General features: G+C 46.2%; 1 protein-coding gene across 3 annotated transcripts in view; it reads right to left on the minus strand.

Annotated features, from left to right (window-relative positions):
• A2ML1 (alpha-2-macroglobulin like 1) overlaps positions 1-16,505 on the minus strand; it is a 55,271-nt gene that overhangs the window by 12,456 nt on the left and 26,310 nt on the right. For 2 of the 3 annotated variants that reach the window (XM_030939268.1, XM_010376709.2), the window contains exons 16-28: positions 15,216-15,410; positions 14,339-14,429; positions 13,827-13,941; positions 11,773-12,001; positions 11,453-11,579; positions 9,525-9,646; positions 8,944-8,995; positions 8,174-8,257; positions 6,276-6,452; positions 6,026-6,107; positions 5,511-5,667; positions 1,934-2,008; positions 1,592-1,754 (exon numbers count right to left, since the gene is read on the minus strand). In XM_030939268.1, coding sequence (XP_030795128.1) covers positions 1,592-1,754; positions 1,934-2,008; positions 5,511-5,667; positions 6,026-6,107; positions 6,276-6,452; positions 8,174-8,257; positions 8,944-8,995; positions 9,525-9,646; positions 11,453-11,579; positions 11,773-12,001; positions 13,827-13,941; positions 14,339-14,429; positions 15,216-15,410 — 1,669 coding nt within the window. The remainder of the gene's footprint in view (positions 1-1,591; positions 1,755-1,933; positions 2,009-5,510; positions 5,668-6,025; positions 6,108-6,275; positions 6,453-8,173; positions 8,258-8,943; positions 8,996-9,524; positions 9,647-11,452; positions 11,580-11,772; positions 12,002-13,826; positions 13,942-14,338; positions 14,430-15,215; positions 15,411-16,505) is intronic. The other variant, XM_010376710.2, reaches the window with a different exon arrangement.

A 16,505-nucleotide genomic window follows, 5' to 3' on the forward strand; every position in this document is an offset into this window, starting at 1 on the left:
AATGCTAATGAGGCCAACTATATGAAATATGCTTAGAAGGCAGTCCAATGATGGCGGGCGCCTATAGTCCCAGCTACTCGGGAGGCTGAGGCAGGAGAATGGTGTGAACCCGGGAGGCAGAGCTTGCAGTGAGCTGAGATCACGCCACTGCACTCTAGCCTGGGTGACAGAGCGAGACTCCGTCTCAAAAAAAAAAAAAAAAAAAAGGACATGAGACCAAAAGAAATCTCTGTGACAGCCAAGATGACAGTTAACGGATAACTTGAAGAAAAAATAAAATAACCAATGGAAATGAGAAGGGTAGAAGTTAGAAGACTAATTAAATAGAATTTTAGAGATAATAAGTAGCCACAGAAAGGCAATCTAATTGGAAGAATGTAACAGGAAACATGTGAGCCTGCAATACAAGATAATGGAAAAGAGATCATCACAATAAATCAATATATGGTGCAACAAGTCCCATTGTCTCAGACAAACATTTCATGACTAGAGCTTCTTACACACAAGAGGAAAAGCTACCCGGCCCCCTATGAGAGGACAGTTCACCCATGACACTCATATAAATGAAGGCTGAGACTGCATTTCCGCCTGGAAGAATAATTTTAAATACACAGTCAGATAAATGAAATGTATTACAAGATCTGTCATAACTTCAAATAGTATTCTAAATACATTTAAAGTGGTCCAGGCCAGGTGCAATGGCTCACGCTTATAATTCAGCACTTTGGGAGGCCAAGAAGGGTAGATCACTTTAGGTCAGGATTCTGAGACCAGCCTGGCCAACATGGTGAAACTCCGTTTCTACTAAAAATACAAAAATACAAAAATTAGCCAGTGTGGTGGCAGGCACCTGTAGTCCCAGCTACTTGAGAGGCTGAGGCAGGAGAATCACTTGAATCCGGGAGGCAGAGGTTGCAGTGAGCCAAGATTGCACCACTGCACTCCAGCCTGGGCAACAGAGCAAGGCACCGTCTCAAAAAAATAAAAATTAAAAAAATATTTAAAGTGGTCCTACATCAAAGAACTTTCAAAGATCTCCAAAAGGGTAATTCCACAATGACAATATACTTTCTGACTAGCTTCTTCAATGTAGTTTCTCTTCACATTAGAAGTATAAAAATGTGGCCAGGCGTGGTGGCTCATGCCTGCAATCCCACAGGCAGATCATCTGAGGTCAAGAATTCGAGTCCAGCCTGGTCAACATGGTGAAACCCCTTCTCTACTAAAAGTACAAAAATCAGCTGGGCATGATGGCACATGCCTGTAATCCCAGCTACTCGGGAGGCTGAGGCAGGAGAATTGGTTGAACTTGGGAGGCAGAGGTTGCAGTGAGCCGAGATCACGCTATTGCGATCCAGCCTGGGCAACAAGAGAGAAACTCGGTCTCAGAAAAAGAAAAAAAAGTATAAAAATGCCCTTTGAACACTTGCATGTGTTTCTCACAAACCTCCCAACAATAATTTTATGACTTAATAACTGTTACTAAAATGAATCCTAGAGTTCATGTGTAGGACAGAGGATACTAAGGAGATTATAGATAACTCACAGCTTACTTCACAATTTCAAACAACTCTTAACAGGACCAACATACCTGAGATGATAGCCTGTTGATCTAACTGTTTAAGGAGAATGTTTCTGATGTCCATTTCCCCAGCCAGGGAGAAAATGTAAGCCAACAGGGCCTGTGTGTAGAGGCTGGTGGTGGAGGTGGCTGAATTCTTGAGACACTGTAGACCCTGGCTCACCATTGGGTCCTAAAAAGTGAAGAAGAAGACCATAACTTATAAGGCATTCCTTAAAAAATGGGAAGTAATCAGGAAATCATCTTATCCTTCTTGACCTTAAAAGGGTGACTAGGGACAAAGATGGGTCAGTGTCTCTAGGAATAGACATGAGAAGGATGGTATCAAGAGGAGGAGCCAGGAGAACTTACATCTACGTCCTTTCCCATCTCCAGCAATGCAGCTGTAACATACGCAGTCAAGGAGACCTCATCATCAACGCCACCCTAGAGACAAACAGGGAGACAGTGAGGGCAGCAGGCAGCAGCTGCAAGAATTATGTGGAGATTGCAAAACGGCATCCCCTCCGAATAGATGAATTATTATTATTATTATTATTATTATTATTATTATTATTATTATTATTTGAGACGGAGTCTCGCTCTGTCGCCCAGGCTGGAGTACAGTGGCCGGATCTCAGCTCACTGCAAGCTCCGCCTCCCAGGTTCACGCCATTCTCCTGCCTCAGCCTCCCGAGTAGCTGGGACTATGGGCGCCCGCCACCTCGCCCGGCTAGTTTTTTGTATTTTTTTTTTTTAGTAGAGATGGAGTTTCATTGTGTTAGCCAGGATGGTCTCGATCTCCTGACTTCGTGATCCGCCCGTCTCAGCCTCCCAAAGTGCTGGGATTACAGGCTTGAGCCACCGCGCCCGGCCAGATGAATTATTTTTAAAAAGAAAAAAATAATAATAAAGAAAGCTCTTCTTTCCACAGGATTTCTGCAGCTCAAGCCTCCAGGACACACAAAGAGGGAACAGGCTGGACTTCAGTAACTGCACAACCTTAAACAGCTTGCAGGAGGCAGCATGTGGACTTCAGCTGAGTGGGTGTTGAAGAAACCCGAGAGGAGTTAAGGAGCATAAAATGTTTAAAGAAGGGAGGAATAAGGAGAGAATCTGCCACATCACTGCATCTGAGCCTCCTCACACGCAAGCAGCAGAACGCCCAGCGAGATTAGGTGAGACCTTCCCTGCTTATTGCCTTTCCCAGAAATATCAAAGCAAATTTTAAAAAATATCAAATCAAATTATTATCCTCATTCTATAGATAAGAAAACAAACACTTAACAAGATTAAATAGCTTGTGGCCAGGCATGGTGGCTCATGCCTATTATCCCAGCTTGAAGCCAAGGTGGTGGGGAGGATCCCTTGAGCTCAGGAGTTTGAGGCCAACCTGGGCAACACGGTAAAACCGCAACTCTGCAAAATGTACAAAAATTAGCCAGGTGTGGTGGCGTGCGGATACGTGGTCCCAGCTATTCAGGAAACTAGGAGGATCATCTGAGCCTGGGGAGGTCAAGGCTGCAGTGAGCCATGATCATGCCACTGCAGTTCAGCCTGGGTGACAGAGTGAGACCCTGTCTCAAAAAAATAAATAAGTAAATAAATAAAAAAGATTCAGCCGGGTGCGGTGGCTCATGCCTGTAATCCCAGCACTTTGGGAGGCTGAGGCGGGCAGATTACCTGAGTTCAGGAGTTCAAGACCAGCCTGGCCAACATGGTGAAACCACGTCTCTACTAAAAATACAAAAATTAGCCAGGCGTGGTGACACATGACTGTAATCCCAGCTGCTCAGGAGGATGAGGCAGGAGAATTGCTTGAGCCTGGGAGATGGAGGTTGCAGTGAGCCGAGATTGCTCCATTGCACTCCAGCCTGGCCAACAGAGCAAGACTGTCTCAAAAATAAATAAATAAATAAATAAATAAATAAATAAATAAATAAATAAATAAATAAATAAAAAGATTAAATAGCTTGCTCACAGTTACATGGCTCATCTGCAGCAGGACTGGAATTTGAACCCAGGACATTTAATTCTGGAGTTCATGTGCCAAATCACGAACCTCGGCTACACAGAGGATGGATTTCTCAATGGACTGGCCTCCTCTCATAAGAAAGTAGGAAGAGGCAGGGTGCGTGTGGGTCACGCCTATAATCCCAGCACTTTGGGAGGTCAAGGCGGGTGGATCACTTGAGGCCAGGAGTTCAAGACCAGCCTGGCGAACGTGGGGAAACCCCATCTCTACTAAAAATACAAAAATTAGCCAGGCATGGTGGTACATGCCTATAGTCCTAGCTGCTCAGGAGGCTGAGGATCACTTGAACCCAGGAGGTGGAGTTTGCAGTGAGCTGGGATTTTGCAACTACACTCCAGCCTGTGCAACAAAGCGAGACTCTGTCTCAAAAAAAGAAAGGAGAGAAGGAAGAATACCTCTGGGATCTTGCTCTAGTCAAGTCCTTTATTTTAGTAGAGACAGGGTTTTACCATGTTGGTCAGGCTGGTCTCGAACTCGTGACCTCATGATCCACCCGCCTCAGCCTCCCAGAGTGCTGGGATTACAGGCGTGAGCCACCACGCCCAGCCCCCAGGTATATTTCATACAGTGTATAAGAGAAGACGAAGACGAGAACTTAGGGGAGACTAATAAGATCCTGCAGAGGAAGTCTAATGAATCCTATACAAAGATTTTTATTTTAACACTCAAGATTTTTAATCCTTGCCCTGGAATAGTAATGTAAGTGATTTCTCTAGAAAAGTTTATACAAGTCTTTCTTGCACTGAGTGTGTTCTGAATTGAACGAGTTTTCCTGCAGGATCTGCGCCTCACCCTGTTTGGGACAGGTACAGGCAACAGTGAACAGAAGAGAGCAGTGCCTCTGGAGTGCAACTGCCGTGCTTCAAATCTCAGTCTTGCCACTTATTAGCATTCACCTTGGGCAATTTACTTAGTCTCCATCCCTTAGTTTCTTCATCTGTAAAGTGGGATTAATAATGACATACCAATACCTAGCTCACTGATTTGTTGTAAACATTAAATAATGTCAAATAAACCACGTGCCTAGAACAGTGTTCAGCAGAGTAAACTTCTTAGAAAAGACATTGGGCTGACTACTAGTCCTCACCACAGGAAATGGCTTTCCCATATGCATTTGGTGACATAGTAAGAGGCCCAGAGATCTTTTAGTCCAGTAGTCTCAAATTTCAGTGTGTATCAGAATCATTCAGAGGGCTTGTTAAAACACAAATTTCTGGCCCACCCTCCCAGAGTTCATCATTCAGTAGATGTGGGCTGGGAGTCAGAATCTGCATTTCCAACAAGTTCCCAGGTGATGCTGATGCTCTGATCTGGGAACTATGCTTTGAGAACCATGCTCCAGGCCACATATTCTCTCTCTCTCTCTCTCTCTCTCTCTCTCTCCCCCCGCCCCCCTTTCTTTTTTCTTTTTTATTTATTTATTTTTTGAGGCAGGGTCTCACTCTATCACCCAGGCTGGGTGCAGTGGTGCAATCACAGCTCACTGCAGGTTTGACCCCCCCCGGGTTCAAGTGATCCTCCCACCTCAACCACCCAAGTAGCTGGGACTACATGCATGCACTAACATGCCTGACTAATTTTTCATATTTTTTTTTTTGTAGAGATGGGGTTTCACCATGTTGCCCAGGGTGGTCTCAAACTCCCAGGCCCAAACAATCTGCCCACCTTGGCCTCCCAAAGTGCTGGGATTACAGGCATGAGCCACCGCACCCAGCCTTCATCTGTATTCTCATTCTACAGACATGAAAACTGAGGCCCAGACCAGCTAAGCATTTTGACCATGGACACCCAGAGCCACAGTGGAAACCAGAAGAAAACTGATTCCTGGGCCAGTGCTCTTTTGCTTCTGCTCGGTCAGAGGTGTGAGGTCCTTTGAGACAGTGGCCGGCTGCAGGCCCCTGGACAGATCCGCACCTTCATAGCTGTGTGAAGGAGAGTTCCCACATTGGCATAGCAGCCGCTGGGGAGCTGGTTTCCTGCTATCCACTTGAGAGCATCCTGGATGTTCTTGGGATCAATGAAGATGAATTTCTGAGCTTGGCCAAAGCATTTTGTGACAAAGGCTGTCAGCCTACATGGGTAAAGAGGAAAATGTGGCATGAAGGTGAATTTCCAGGTGTGGGTGCAATCATTTTTTCATGTATTTGGGTGCATACTTCCAGAAGGGGAGCTGAGGGAACATATGCCATAGCAGGCCTAGAAAACAGAGGCATGAATGGGCACCAGTGAGGACAAGAACAGGGGAGGCACAAGCTCAGGGAGAAGATCGAGGGACTTGACCATCCATGAGGGTGAAATAAGCAGTATTAAAGAGGTAGAAGACTGAGTGAAGAAGGAATGGGGTGAAGGGAGAGGTGTTGGAATAGTTCCAGAGGGCTCAGGAATTATGCTCTGGAGTACAGAACTCATTGGGAATTGGGCGATATTACCATGTGTTTCCATTTCCATCTCGCTCCCCAAAGGCACTGTACGAGCCATTGCTGTGTTTGTATGTCAGCTCCTTCTGGTACCCTGGGAAGCCAAATGTGGTTTTAGATCACAGTGACAACTTCAAAAAACAACCCCGTGCTTTTCAAGGATATGGGACACTTCAGGGGCTGGAATTCCCTGTATCTTATCAATCTGTCATAGGGCCTAGTGGAGGAGAGTGTCCAAGAAAGAAAGATTGAACCAACTTACCTATCTCCAGGAAACCCACTGCCCGAGACCTGATTTCCTCCATCAGCAGCCCTGCCTTCTCCAGGTACTGCAAGACATAGATGATGGGAGCAAACAACACCATGTTCTGCTCGCCACAGCCACTGGGCATCTGCACCAGACCATCTAGGTTCTGCAGGGCTGTGCCCATAATGTCTCCTGGGATCCAAAAGGAGAGAGAGAAGGTGGGGGTACAGAGAAGAAGGAACCCTTTAAGAGTTATCATCATTCACTTAACAAACATGTATTAGCTATCATTTAGTAAGTACCTACTCTGTGCCCTGGGAAGACAACAGTAAATCAAACTCAGTCTCTACCCTCAGAGAACTCACAGAGGAGCAAACCATTACAACACATTACAGTTTTTATTCATTATAAACAATTTTAATACAGTACTACAATATCATACTGGATATGTAGGAGGTGCTAGAGGACACAGAGAGGTGCATAGGCTGTCTAAGAGAGTTCAGGGATTTTAGGAAGACATGTCACTGAGCTGATGAGTGATGTGACAACACTTATATCACTTAGGCTCAATCTCTAAGTTCCTCTACCACTGCACATACGTTCCTCACCCTCCAAATCACCAAGTTTCTCTAAAACACAGTCCTGACACTCTTCTCCAAGTTGTCATTGACCCCTTCCTATGCTTCCCAAGCCAGTGAGCCTGACATACGTGACTCATTAACATCTGCACTGCAGCCAACGAGCTCCATTCAAATCTATAAATGTGTCCTGAATGTCAACTATGTTGCAGGAACCGTACCAGGAACAGAAAAGAAAAAGATGTGGCCCTTGCTCTTCAGGAGACCCCAACACAGTGTGGAAGACAGACATAGACACTGAACTCTAATAGAACAAGAGAAGCGCTATGTCAGACTGATGAATAAAATAGACAAAACAGAGACGTTGTGACTGCAATGGATCTCAACAGAGGGCGAGGGAGTAAAGAAAGAGCCTAACATTCATAGGGCTCCTACTACATGCTAGATATTGTGCTGGGCACTTTATATTGCACTTAATCTTTACACCAGTCTGAGAGGTAGGTTATTATTACTGTTTTACCGAAGAGGAAAGAAGGTCCAGAACTGTTCACTAACTTGTTCAGGATCACACGGCTACTAAATGACAGGTTAGATATGATTTTTAAGTTCATGCTTTTCAATCCACTTCTTCCCTTGCCCAAAACAGTAAGTGTGCTGCCTATCGTAAATATGGTTGTATCTTCCCTAAACTATACCCAAATTCCTCATTTTTAAAAACGGCTGCTGCAAATATTTTGTCTTCCCTTCACCCGATTTATAGACTGTCTAAACCTAAATACATATCAAGCTTCAGTGACCTTAACTTCTTCCTACCCTGACTCCTTTCTTTTTTTTTTTTTGAGATGGAGTCTTGCTCAGTCGCCCAGGCTGGAGTGCAGTGGTGCGATCTTGGCTCACTGCAAGCTCTGCCTCCCGGGTTCACGCCATTCTCCTGCCTCAGCCTCCCGAGTAGCTGGGACTACAGGCGCCCGCCACCAGGCCTGGCTAATTTTTTTTTGTAATTTTAGTAGAGACGGGGTTTCACCCTGTTAGCGAGGATGGTCTCGATCTCCCGACCTTGTGATCTGCCCGCCTCAGCCTCCCAAAGTGCTGGGATTACAGGCGTGAGCCACCGCGCCTGGCCTCCTTTCCATTTTTAACTAGAGTACAAGTCTAATCCCGTCTGTATTGTTGCCTACACTGTATTTCCCTCCTATATAAAATGCGCTCTTTTTCCTTCAATCACTCGTCATTAGTCGCACTCTCCAGATAGGTCCGCATGTCCTGCCCCACCCCACACCTTTGCGGCCTCCATTCTCCTTTTTGTTTCTGAGCCAAGAATCTCTAACTGCTTACCCAGAACCGTAACATAAGCCTTGGTCGAGTCAGGAACAACGTCCACTGGGAGCTCCAGGGAGACAGATTCAGATGCCACCTTTCCTGTGAGAGGCAGAAAAAAAGGTGACACAATAGGAGATGGGGAATGGCAGGGGTTCTGAAGCCAAAATTGTAGAAGAACTTTGTATAATCCAGGGATTTCTGTGCTCGGTGCTTTCTCTGGGATGCAGAAAGCACTGGGTACTATTCATAGTGATCTTGCTGAAAATAAATTCCACGGAGAGTCATCATCGTGCTGCACACTTTCTCTTCTTCCTCCTGCCTCCCAGTTAATCAGCCCCACGAGGAATGGCACACCAGACTCTCCTGTTCCTTCTGGTCCTGTGCATTCCTCCTTTTGCCTATGAAAATCTCCTGCCACCAGATGCGCTGGCTCATGCCTGTAATCCCAGCACTTTGGGAGGCCGAGGTGAGTAGTTCACAAGGTCAGGAGTTCGAAACCAGCCTGGCCAATATGGTGAAACCCTGTCTCTACTAAAAATACAAAAATTAGCCGGACAGGGTGGCATGCACCTGTAGTCCCAGCTACTCAGGAGACTGAGGCAAGAGAATTACTTGAACCTGGGAGGCAGAGGTTACAATGAGCTGAGACTGCGCCACTGCAATCCAGCCTGGAGGATGGAGCGAGACTCCATCTCAAAAAAGAAAAATAAAAAAAAGAAAAGAAAAGAAAATCTCCTGCCCTCTCAGGGAATTCTCACCACCAATCCTGCTCTGAGTCCACCCACCTTTTGGGCACAGCAATGAGCTGTGTGTCTTCTCCACCAGGACTCCTTCAGGCTGGCATGAAGAGAGACACAGATAAAAACAACAAAGATGAACGTCAGGAGAGATGGCATTAAAGGAAAGGGAAGGGAGGCCCCTTGCTGTGCCCCCAGGGCTTCCCTCAGGACTGCAGAGAAGAGCTTCTCATTGAAGCCCCGAAGAACTCCGTGTCAACCAAGGATGGGCCCTTTCTGTAAAGTTCTTTCTGGGCAAGCGCTACAGCCAAAGTCACAATTAGGCAACTTCTAAGGGGTAAGATTGACAATGGGCTTCATGACGGGACAAAAAAGGCAGCTATTGATGAAGACAGACATTTTAATTAGGGAAACTAACATTCATTGAGTGCCTATGATGTGCCAGGTTTTAGGTGCTTTCATAGGCCATGGGTATGGATTAGGCAAATGTTCAAGGGGCCAGGGAAGGAGAAAGTTGAAGCTGCCCAATTGGACTGGAGTACGGTTGCTGTGAGAGACGAACTCGCAGCAAGAGGAGATGTTGAGCATCCCTCGGTTGGTTGCTGTCTCTACCTCTGAAGAAAACTCACTTTGACGAGAACTGGCTTGATGAGCGTGTCACTCCAGCCCTTTTGGGGAACAAACCCCTTCTGGCCCCCACATGGTTCATTGCTGTCCAGAATCTTTGTACTAATAGTAAAGTTAATGTGACCTGAGAGAAAGAAGAAGAAGGGAAGCCATTAGCCCTGTTGCCAGTGGTACCAGCGAGGTCCATTCCCATTTGGATCAGCATTTCTGAAACTTTAATGGGGATCTTGCTACAGTGCAAACTCTGCTGCCACAGACCTGGGGTGTGGCCTATATTGTGCATTTCTAACAAGCTCCCAGGTGATGCCAGAGAGGCTAGTCTGGTGTGGTAAGTAACCTCTAAAGGCCCTCAGAGATCCTTGCATCCTGATATTTGCATCCCATTGAGTGTGGGCTGGATTGAGTGACTCACTTCTGTTAAAGAGAAGAGGGCGAAAGTAATGACTCTTCTGAGATTAGGTTACAAAAAGACTGCAGCTTCCATCTTGGGTGCACTCCTTTTCTCAAACTGCTTGCCCTGGGGAAGACAGCTGTTGTGTGATGACGCAGCCCAGCGGAGAGATTCATGTGATGAGACACTGAGTGAGGCCCCTAGCCAACAGCTGAGGTCAAGAACTGTGTCCTTCAGTCTAGCAGGCTGTGAGGATCAGAGACTTTGGGATGAGCTTGAAAGATCAATCCTCTCCTAGTCGAGTCTTCAGATGAGACCACAGCCCTCACTGACAGCTTGAGTGCAACCTCATGAGATACCTTGAGCCAGAAGTACCCAGCTAAGCTGCACCCAGATTAATGACCCATAGAATCTGTTTGATAATAAATGTTTGTCCTTTTAAGACACTTAAGTTTTACAATAATTTGTCAAGCAGCATGAGATAACTCATACATATGAAGATCAAACTTTGAGTTGCAAGGATTTCACCTATGAGTGACTGACATCCCATAGGGTTGGGGGTGAGGATTAAATGAGTTAAAGGTGAGGTGACTCATTCTTGTAATCCCAGTACTTTGGGAGGGTGAGGCGGGAGAATTGCTTCAACCCAGGAGTTGGAGAGCAGCCTGGGACACATAGCAAGACCCCTTCTCTGCCAATTGAATTAGCCAGGCATGGTGGTGAAATGAGCCTATAGTCCCAACTACTCTGGGAGGCCTAGGTGAGAGGATCGCTTGAGCCTGGGAGGTTGAGGCTGCAGTGAGCCATGACCACACCACTGTATTCCAGCTTAGATGACAGAGTAAAATCCTGTCTCTCTAAAAAAATTAAAAGGCCAGGTGCAGTGGCTCACACCTGTAATCCCAGAACTTTGGGAGGCCGAGGCAAGCAGGTCACCTGAGGTCAGGAGTTTGAGACCAGCCTGGCCAACATGGCAAAAACCCATCTCTACTAAAAATATAAAAATTAGCCAGGTGGGGTGGCACGCAACTGTAATCCCAGCTACTTGGGAGGCTTGGCAGGAGAATCACTTGAACCCGGGAGGTGGAGGTTGCAGTAAGCCCAGATTGCGCCATTGTACACCAGCATGGGCAACAGAGTGAGACTTCCTCTCAAAAACAAATAAATAAAATAAAAATTAATTAATCAATCAATTTAATGAGTCAATATACATAAAGCAGTTAGAATAGTGCCTGGCTCAGGGACTCTTATAGTAAGTCCTTGATTAGTTACATGACCATGTATTCCTTGTCCAGCTACAAATATTAAAAGCTCTCCCTTTCAAACTTAAAATATTCCTGTTTGAATAAATTTGGTCACCTATCAAAGAGTGTTTGTGTATTGACTTATAACAGCCTTAGGAGGGAGAAAAATAGAGGTAAATTAAACAAAGAGGGAGGAGGAAGCAAAGCAGATGTGGCAGAGAAAAAAGACTGAGTGCTTAGTCACTGGGCTTCTGCTGCAGGCTCTCCTCGCCCGTCTAATGCTTCCCTCTCTTACCCAATTTGACAGCCGTGATGTTCCAGTGATAGGTTTTAGCTTCATTAGCACAGAGACAGCTGGAGATCTGAGAATCTGCCCGTGATTCTAGCTGGTACTCATGCGATTTAGCCAGGTCAGTCTGAACCTAAGGAGGAGGTTTAAGAGACAAAGGGTCCAAACGAAGGAGGTAATGTATAGAGGCCTGGGAAACCTGGGGGCCGAGATACTGACATCTCTCTTTCCCAGGGAAAATTGGGATGCTTCCAATTTAGAGACAAACTTATGCGGGAAGCGTGATTCCAGGGCTAACACCTGATTCCTGTATCCCCAGCTCTCACCCTGATGCATTCCTTTAGGTAATTGAAGATGGTGGCAGTAAGGCGAAAGGATTCTCCACGGACTACTGAGTAAGGGAGAGTCAGGTCCACAAAGAACGGCTTGAAAGCAGTTAGTCCAACAGTGGGTGAAAGCCCGAAGCCTCTTAACTGGGAAGTGCAGAAACTCATCGCCTTCCACTCGGTGATGGCGTCAGGAACTGTGACGTGGACCGCCTCCTTCCCGGAGTTACTGTGAGAACACAAGGACCCACGTGAGGCAGAGGCAGCGTGGGGCAAGGAGAACATTTGTGAATTAAGCCACAAATTCGGTGGGGTGTACTGGTTCATGCTTGTAATCCCAGGTCTTTGAGAGGCTGAGGTGAGCAGATGGCTTCAGCCCAGCAGTTTGAGGCCAGCGTGGGAAACATAGCGAGACCCTATTTCTACCAAAATTTAAAAATTAGCCAGGTGTGGTGATGCATGCCTGTAGTCCCAGCTACTTAGGAGGCTTGAGGCAGGAGGATGGCTTGAACCCAGGAGTTTGAGGCTGCACTGAGCTATGATTGCGCCACTGCACTCCAGCCTGGGTGACAGGGCAAGACCCTGTCCAAAAAAAAAAAGCTACAAATTCATCTGCAGAAGTGAAATTGTTACTGTTGTTGTGTGGGGAGAAGTAAAGAGGCAACTGAAGAGGTGAGTCTCAGTGTGAATCCTCCAGTGAGTAAGGCTGCACTCATATGGAGGAGGGGGACTGTGTGGGGAGTCAGGAGTGGGCATCTCTGTGCAAGCACATCTGACAGAGAGGCTGGTGCCCTCTGAGTCTGTGAGGATGCGTGTTCTCAGGGCTTGTCAAAATGGACATGCAAGCAGTGGGCAAAAACTGATGTCAATATGTACCTTTAAATGTGTGGTTCGGTAGTAAGAACACAGGGCCTGCAATGCGTGAGTGTGGGATTGTGTGGATTTGTTTTGAGTGGTTGTATATGAATGCACAAGAATTCAGGTAGGCCGGGCGCGGTGGCTCACACCTGTAATCTCAACACTTTGCGAGGCCGAGGCAGGTGGATCACTTGAGGCCAGGAGTTCGAGACCAGCCTGGCCCACATGGTAAAACCCTGCCTCAACTAAAAATACAAAAATTAGCCATGTGTGCTGGCAGGCGCCTATAGTCCCAGCTACTTGGGAGACTGAGGCACAAGAATCACTTGAACCTAGGAGGTTGAGGCCTACAGTGAGTCAAAATCGTGCCACTGCCCTCTAGCCTGGGTGACAGAGCAAGACTCTGTCTCAAAAAAAAGAAAAGAAAAGAAAAAAAGAATTCAGGAAAATAAATAAATTCCCACACCCCATCAAGCTTTCTTTGCTTAAGACTTAGGGCCATTAGGAATGCATCTGATTCTGAGTTTTGTACAGGCTCTATGTTGTAGAATCTTACGTTTTTTTCTGATGGTTGTTGTTGTTACAGGGTTTTGCTTTGTCACCCAGGCTGGAGTGCAGTGATGTGATCTTGCTTCACTGCAGCCTCCACCTCCAAGACTCAAGTGATCCTTCCACCTCAGCTTCCCGAGTAGTACACAACTACCACCTGGCTAATTTTTTTAATTTCTTTTTTTTTTTTTTTTTTTTTTTTTTTTGAGACGGAGTCTCGCTCAGTCCCCCAGGCTGGAGTGCAGTGGCCGGATCTCAGCTCACTGCAAACTCCGCCTCCCGGGTTCAAGCCATTCTCCTACCTCAGCCTCCCAAGTAGCTGGGACTACAGGCGCCCGCCGCCATGCCTGGCTAATTTTTTGCATTTTTAGTAGAGACGGGGTTTCACTGTGTTAGCCAGGATGGTCTCCATCTCCTGACCTCGTGATCCGCCTGCCTCGGCCTCCCAAAGTGCTGGGATTACAGGCGTGAGCCACCGTGTCCGGCCTTAAATTTCTTTTGTAGAGACAGAAGCTCATTATGTTGCCCAGGCTGGTCTTGAACTCCTGGTCTCAAGTGATCCTCTCTTCTCAACCTCCCAAAGTGCTGGGATTACAGGGGTGAGCCATGCACCCGGCCCTTTACTGTACTTTTGAGTCATCACTTACCCAATAGGAAACAGATCCCAGAGCCAGGTCTCTGGGAAGTACTGGCGGACCTGAGAGTCCTCTGCTTGACGTGAAGAAGTTGATGACACAAAAGCCTCTGGATGACCACCACCTGCTGATGAAATTGAGAATATGAAAACTTTAGGAAACATGAGACTTGTTGTGACATAAATTGGGATGGAGGGATTACTAGAAAGAAATTTAGAGGGAAGCAGAGAAAATCCAGTCAGAGGCAAGGAGGAAGGACCAAAGAGGAACTAACTAGTCACAACGGCCATCAAGGGAAGTGATAGCCAAGAGGGTTTGGCCAGGGAATGGATACATAAGCTTCAGGCTTCAAAAGCTCTCCCCAGAGACAGAACCCTCAGGAAACTTCCTGTATCTGTGACCCACAACCCATTAGCATTCTCAGGCTAGAGGCTCAGTGCAAGAACAGGATGCAAAGAGGAAATTTGCAGAGTTCCAGGATTGTTAACATCTCGGAGAATCCACATACCACAGAGGTGGCTTACCGCCCATGGTAATGCTGTATTCTGGAGATCTGTAACTGCAATCTACTGGCTTCTTGATTTTGGCATTGGACAGTATTTTCAGGCCCATGTCCTGATAGGCATCAGAGAAATAAGTATTAAGGTGGTCCCTTCCCCAACTACAAGGGCTACTGCCCAGGAATTCCACCATCAAAGAGTTGAAACAAAACATTCTTTTTGAATTAATGGTGAAACTGGGTGTTCTTACCGAAACTCAGCCACTGAGACTAGTTGGCTTCTGTTCCAACTAGCATGAAAGGCTTCAAGTTAAACTTATTTCATCATTACATACATTTAATGGTTCTTCCAAATATTATTCACTGTGTCCTTATTATTTGACTTACACTCTGAACGTGCTGAGGGTAGGGACCATATCAGCGTACTCAATTCAACAAAAATAAATGAGCATTATGAGGGGTCAGGCATTAGAGAGAATACAAAGATGAACAAGACCTAGTTCCTGACCTCAGGGACCTCCTGGTCAGACTTGGGTCACACAGCATCCCAAATCCTGCTCATAGAATAGGTGCAAATTATTTTTTATAATAATGGTAAGAGATCTCTGGTCTACCTTCCCTAATTTTCCCTCCTGATTGATCTCATGAAAATCAGTGATTGGGGACAACAAAAGAGAAAGACTAGGTCTAAACTCTCTCACAGTGGTTCTCTTCAATGCAATTGGACATCTTCTTCAAGTGTAAGAGCCAACAGAGGTCACCTTACACGTCAGAAGCTTCTTTCAAGATTTTGTTCCCATCAGTGCCCATATGAGTCTCTCTGCTTTCTTAGATATGAACTTTCCTTTGCGCCTTCCCACCACCATCTTTCCCATAAGAACAAAATGGGTAAGAAGACGTACCTGGAAAAAGCTGAAAAGGTCAGTGCCTTCAGAGAACCAGGGCCTCCAGATAACAGAACGCTGGCTCGAATGCCCCTGGGGCACTGGGTCAATGAGGGGCTGAGGAAAGTCCCATGGGCCAGACACTGGACACTGATCATATTCAGCCACTTGATAGGGGTAGTGACCATACCAGAATGGAAACATCCCATAGACCTAGGACAAGAGGGGGAAAGGAAATAAAGCATTGATATAGTGACATCAGTTGAGAGACTTCTCTCAGATTCTGGTGCTCAGTTTACTACTCCTGTATCATTTCTCTTTATTACTCCAGAATTATTATTATTATTATTATTTTTTTTTTTTTTTTTTTTTGAGATGGAGTCTCGCTCTGTCGCCCAGGCTGGAGTGCAGTGGCCGGATCTCATCTCACTGCAAGCTCTACCTCCTGGGTTCACGCCATTCTCCCGCCTCAGCCTCCTGAGTAGCTGGGACTACAGGCGCCCGCCACCTCGCCCGGCTAGTTTTTTGTATTTTTTTAGTAGAGACGGGGTTTCACCGTGTTAGCCAGGATGGTCTCGATCTCCTGACCTCGTGATCCGCCCATCTCGGCCTCCCAAAGTGCTGGGATTACAGGCTTGAGCCACCACACCCGGCCCAGAATTATTTTTATATTTTTTGTCATAATTACCTTTCTTACTTTCTAAAACATTAACCTCTATCTCACCTATTTTTTTCATAATCCTATGCCCTATTTCATTCTCTCTCTTGTTTTTTTTTTTTTTTTTTTTTTTTTGGAGACGGAGTCTTGCTCTGTCACCCAGGTTGAAGTGCAGTGGGATGATCTCGGCTCACTGCAACCTCTGCCTCCCACATTCAAGCAATTCTCCTGCCTCAGCCTCCTGAGTAGCTGGGATTACAGGCGCCGACCACCACACCCAGCTAATTTTTGTATTTTTAGTAGAGACAGGGTTTCACCATGTTGGTCAGGCTGGTCTCGAACCCCTGACTTCAGGTGATCTGCCCGCCTCAGCCTCCTAAAGTTCTGGGATTACAGGCTCATTCTCTTTTCTTATCTCTGCGTTCATATTAACCATGCCTTCTCTTATCCTTTCTTTTTTTCTGTTTTTGTTTTTTTGAGATGGACTTTTGCTTTTGTTGCCCAGACTGGAGGGCAGTGACTCGATCTTGCTCACCGCAACTTCCGCCTCCTGGGTTCAAGTGACTCTCCTGCCTCAGCCTCCCCAGGATGACAGGCATGCGCCACCATGCCCGGCTCATTTCTTTTTCTTTTTCTTTTTAGTGAGACAG

This window comes from Rhinopithecus roxellana, chromosome 10 (genome assembly GCF_007565055.1).
Source record: "Rhinopithecus roxellana isolate Shanxi Qingling chromosome 10, ASM756505v1, whole genome shotgun sequence".
Lineage (NCBI taxonomy): Eukaryota > Metazoa > Chordata > Mammalia > Primates > Cercopithecidae > Rhinopithecus > Rhinopithecus roxellana.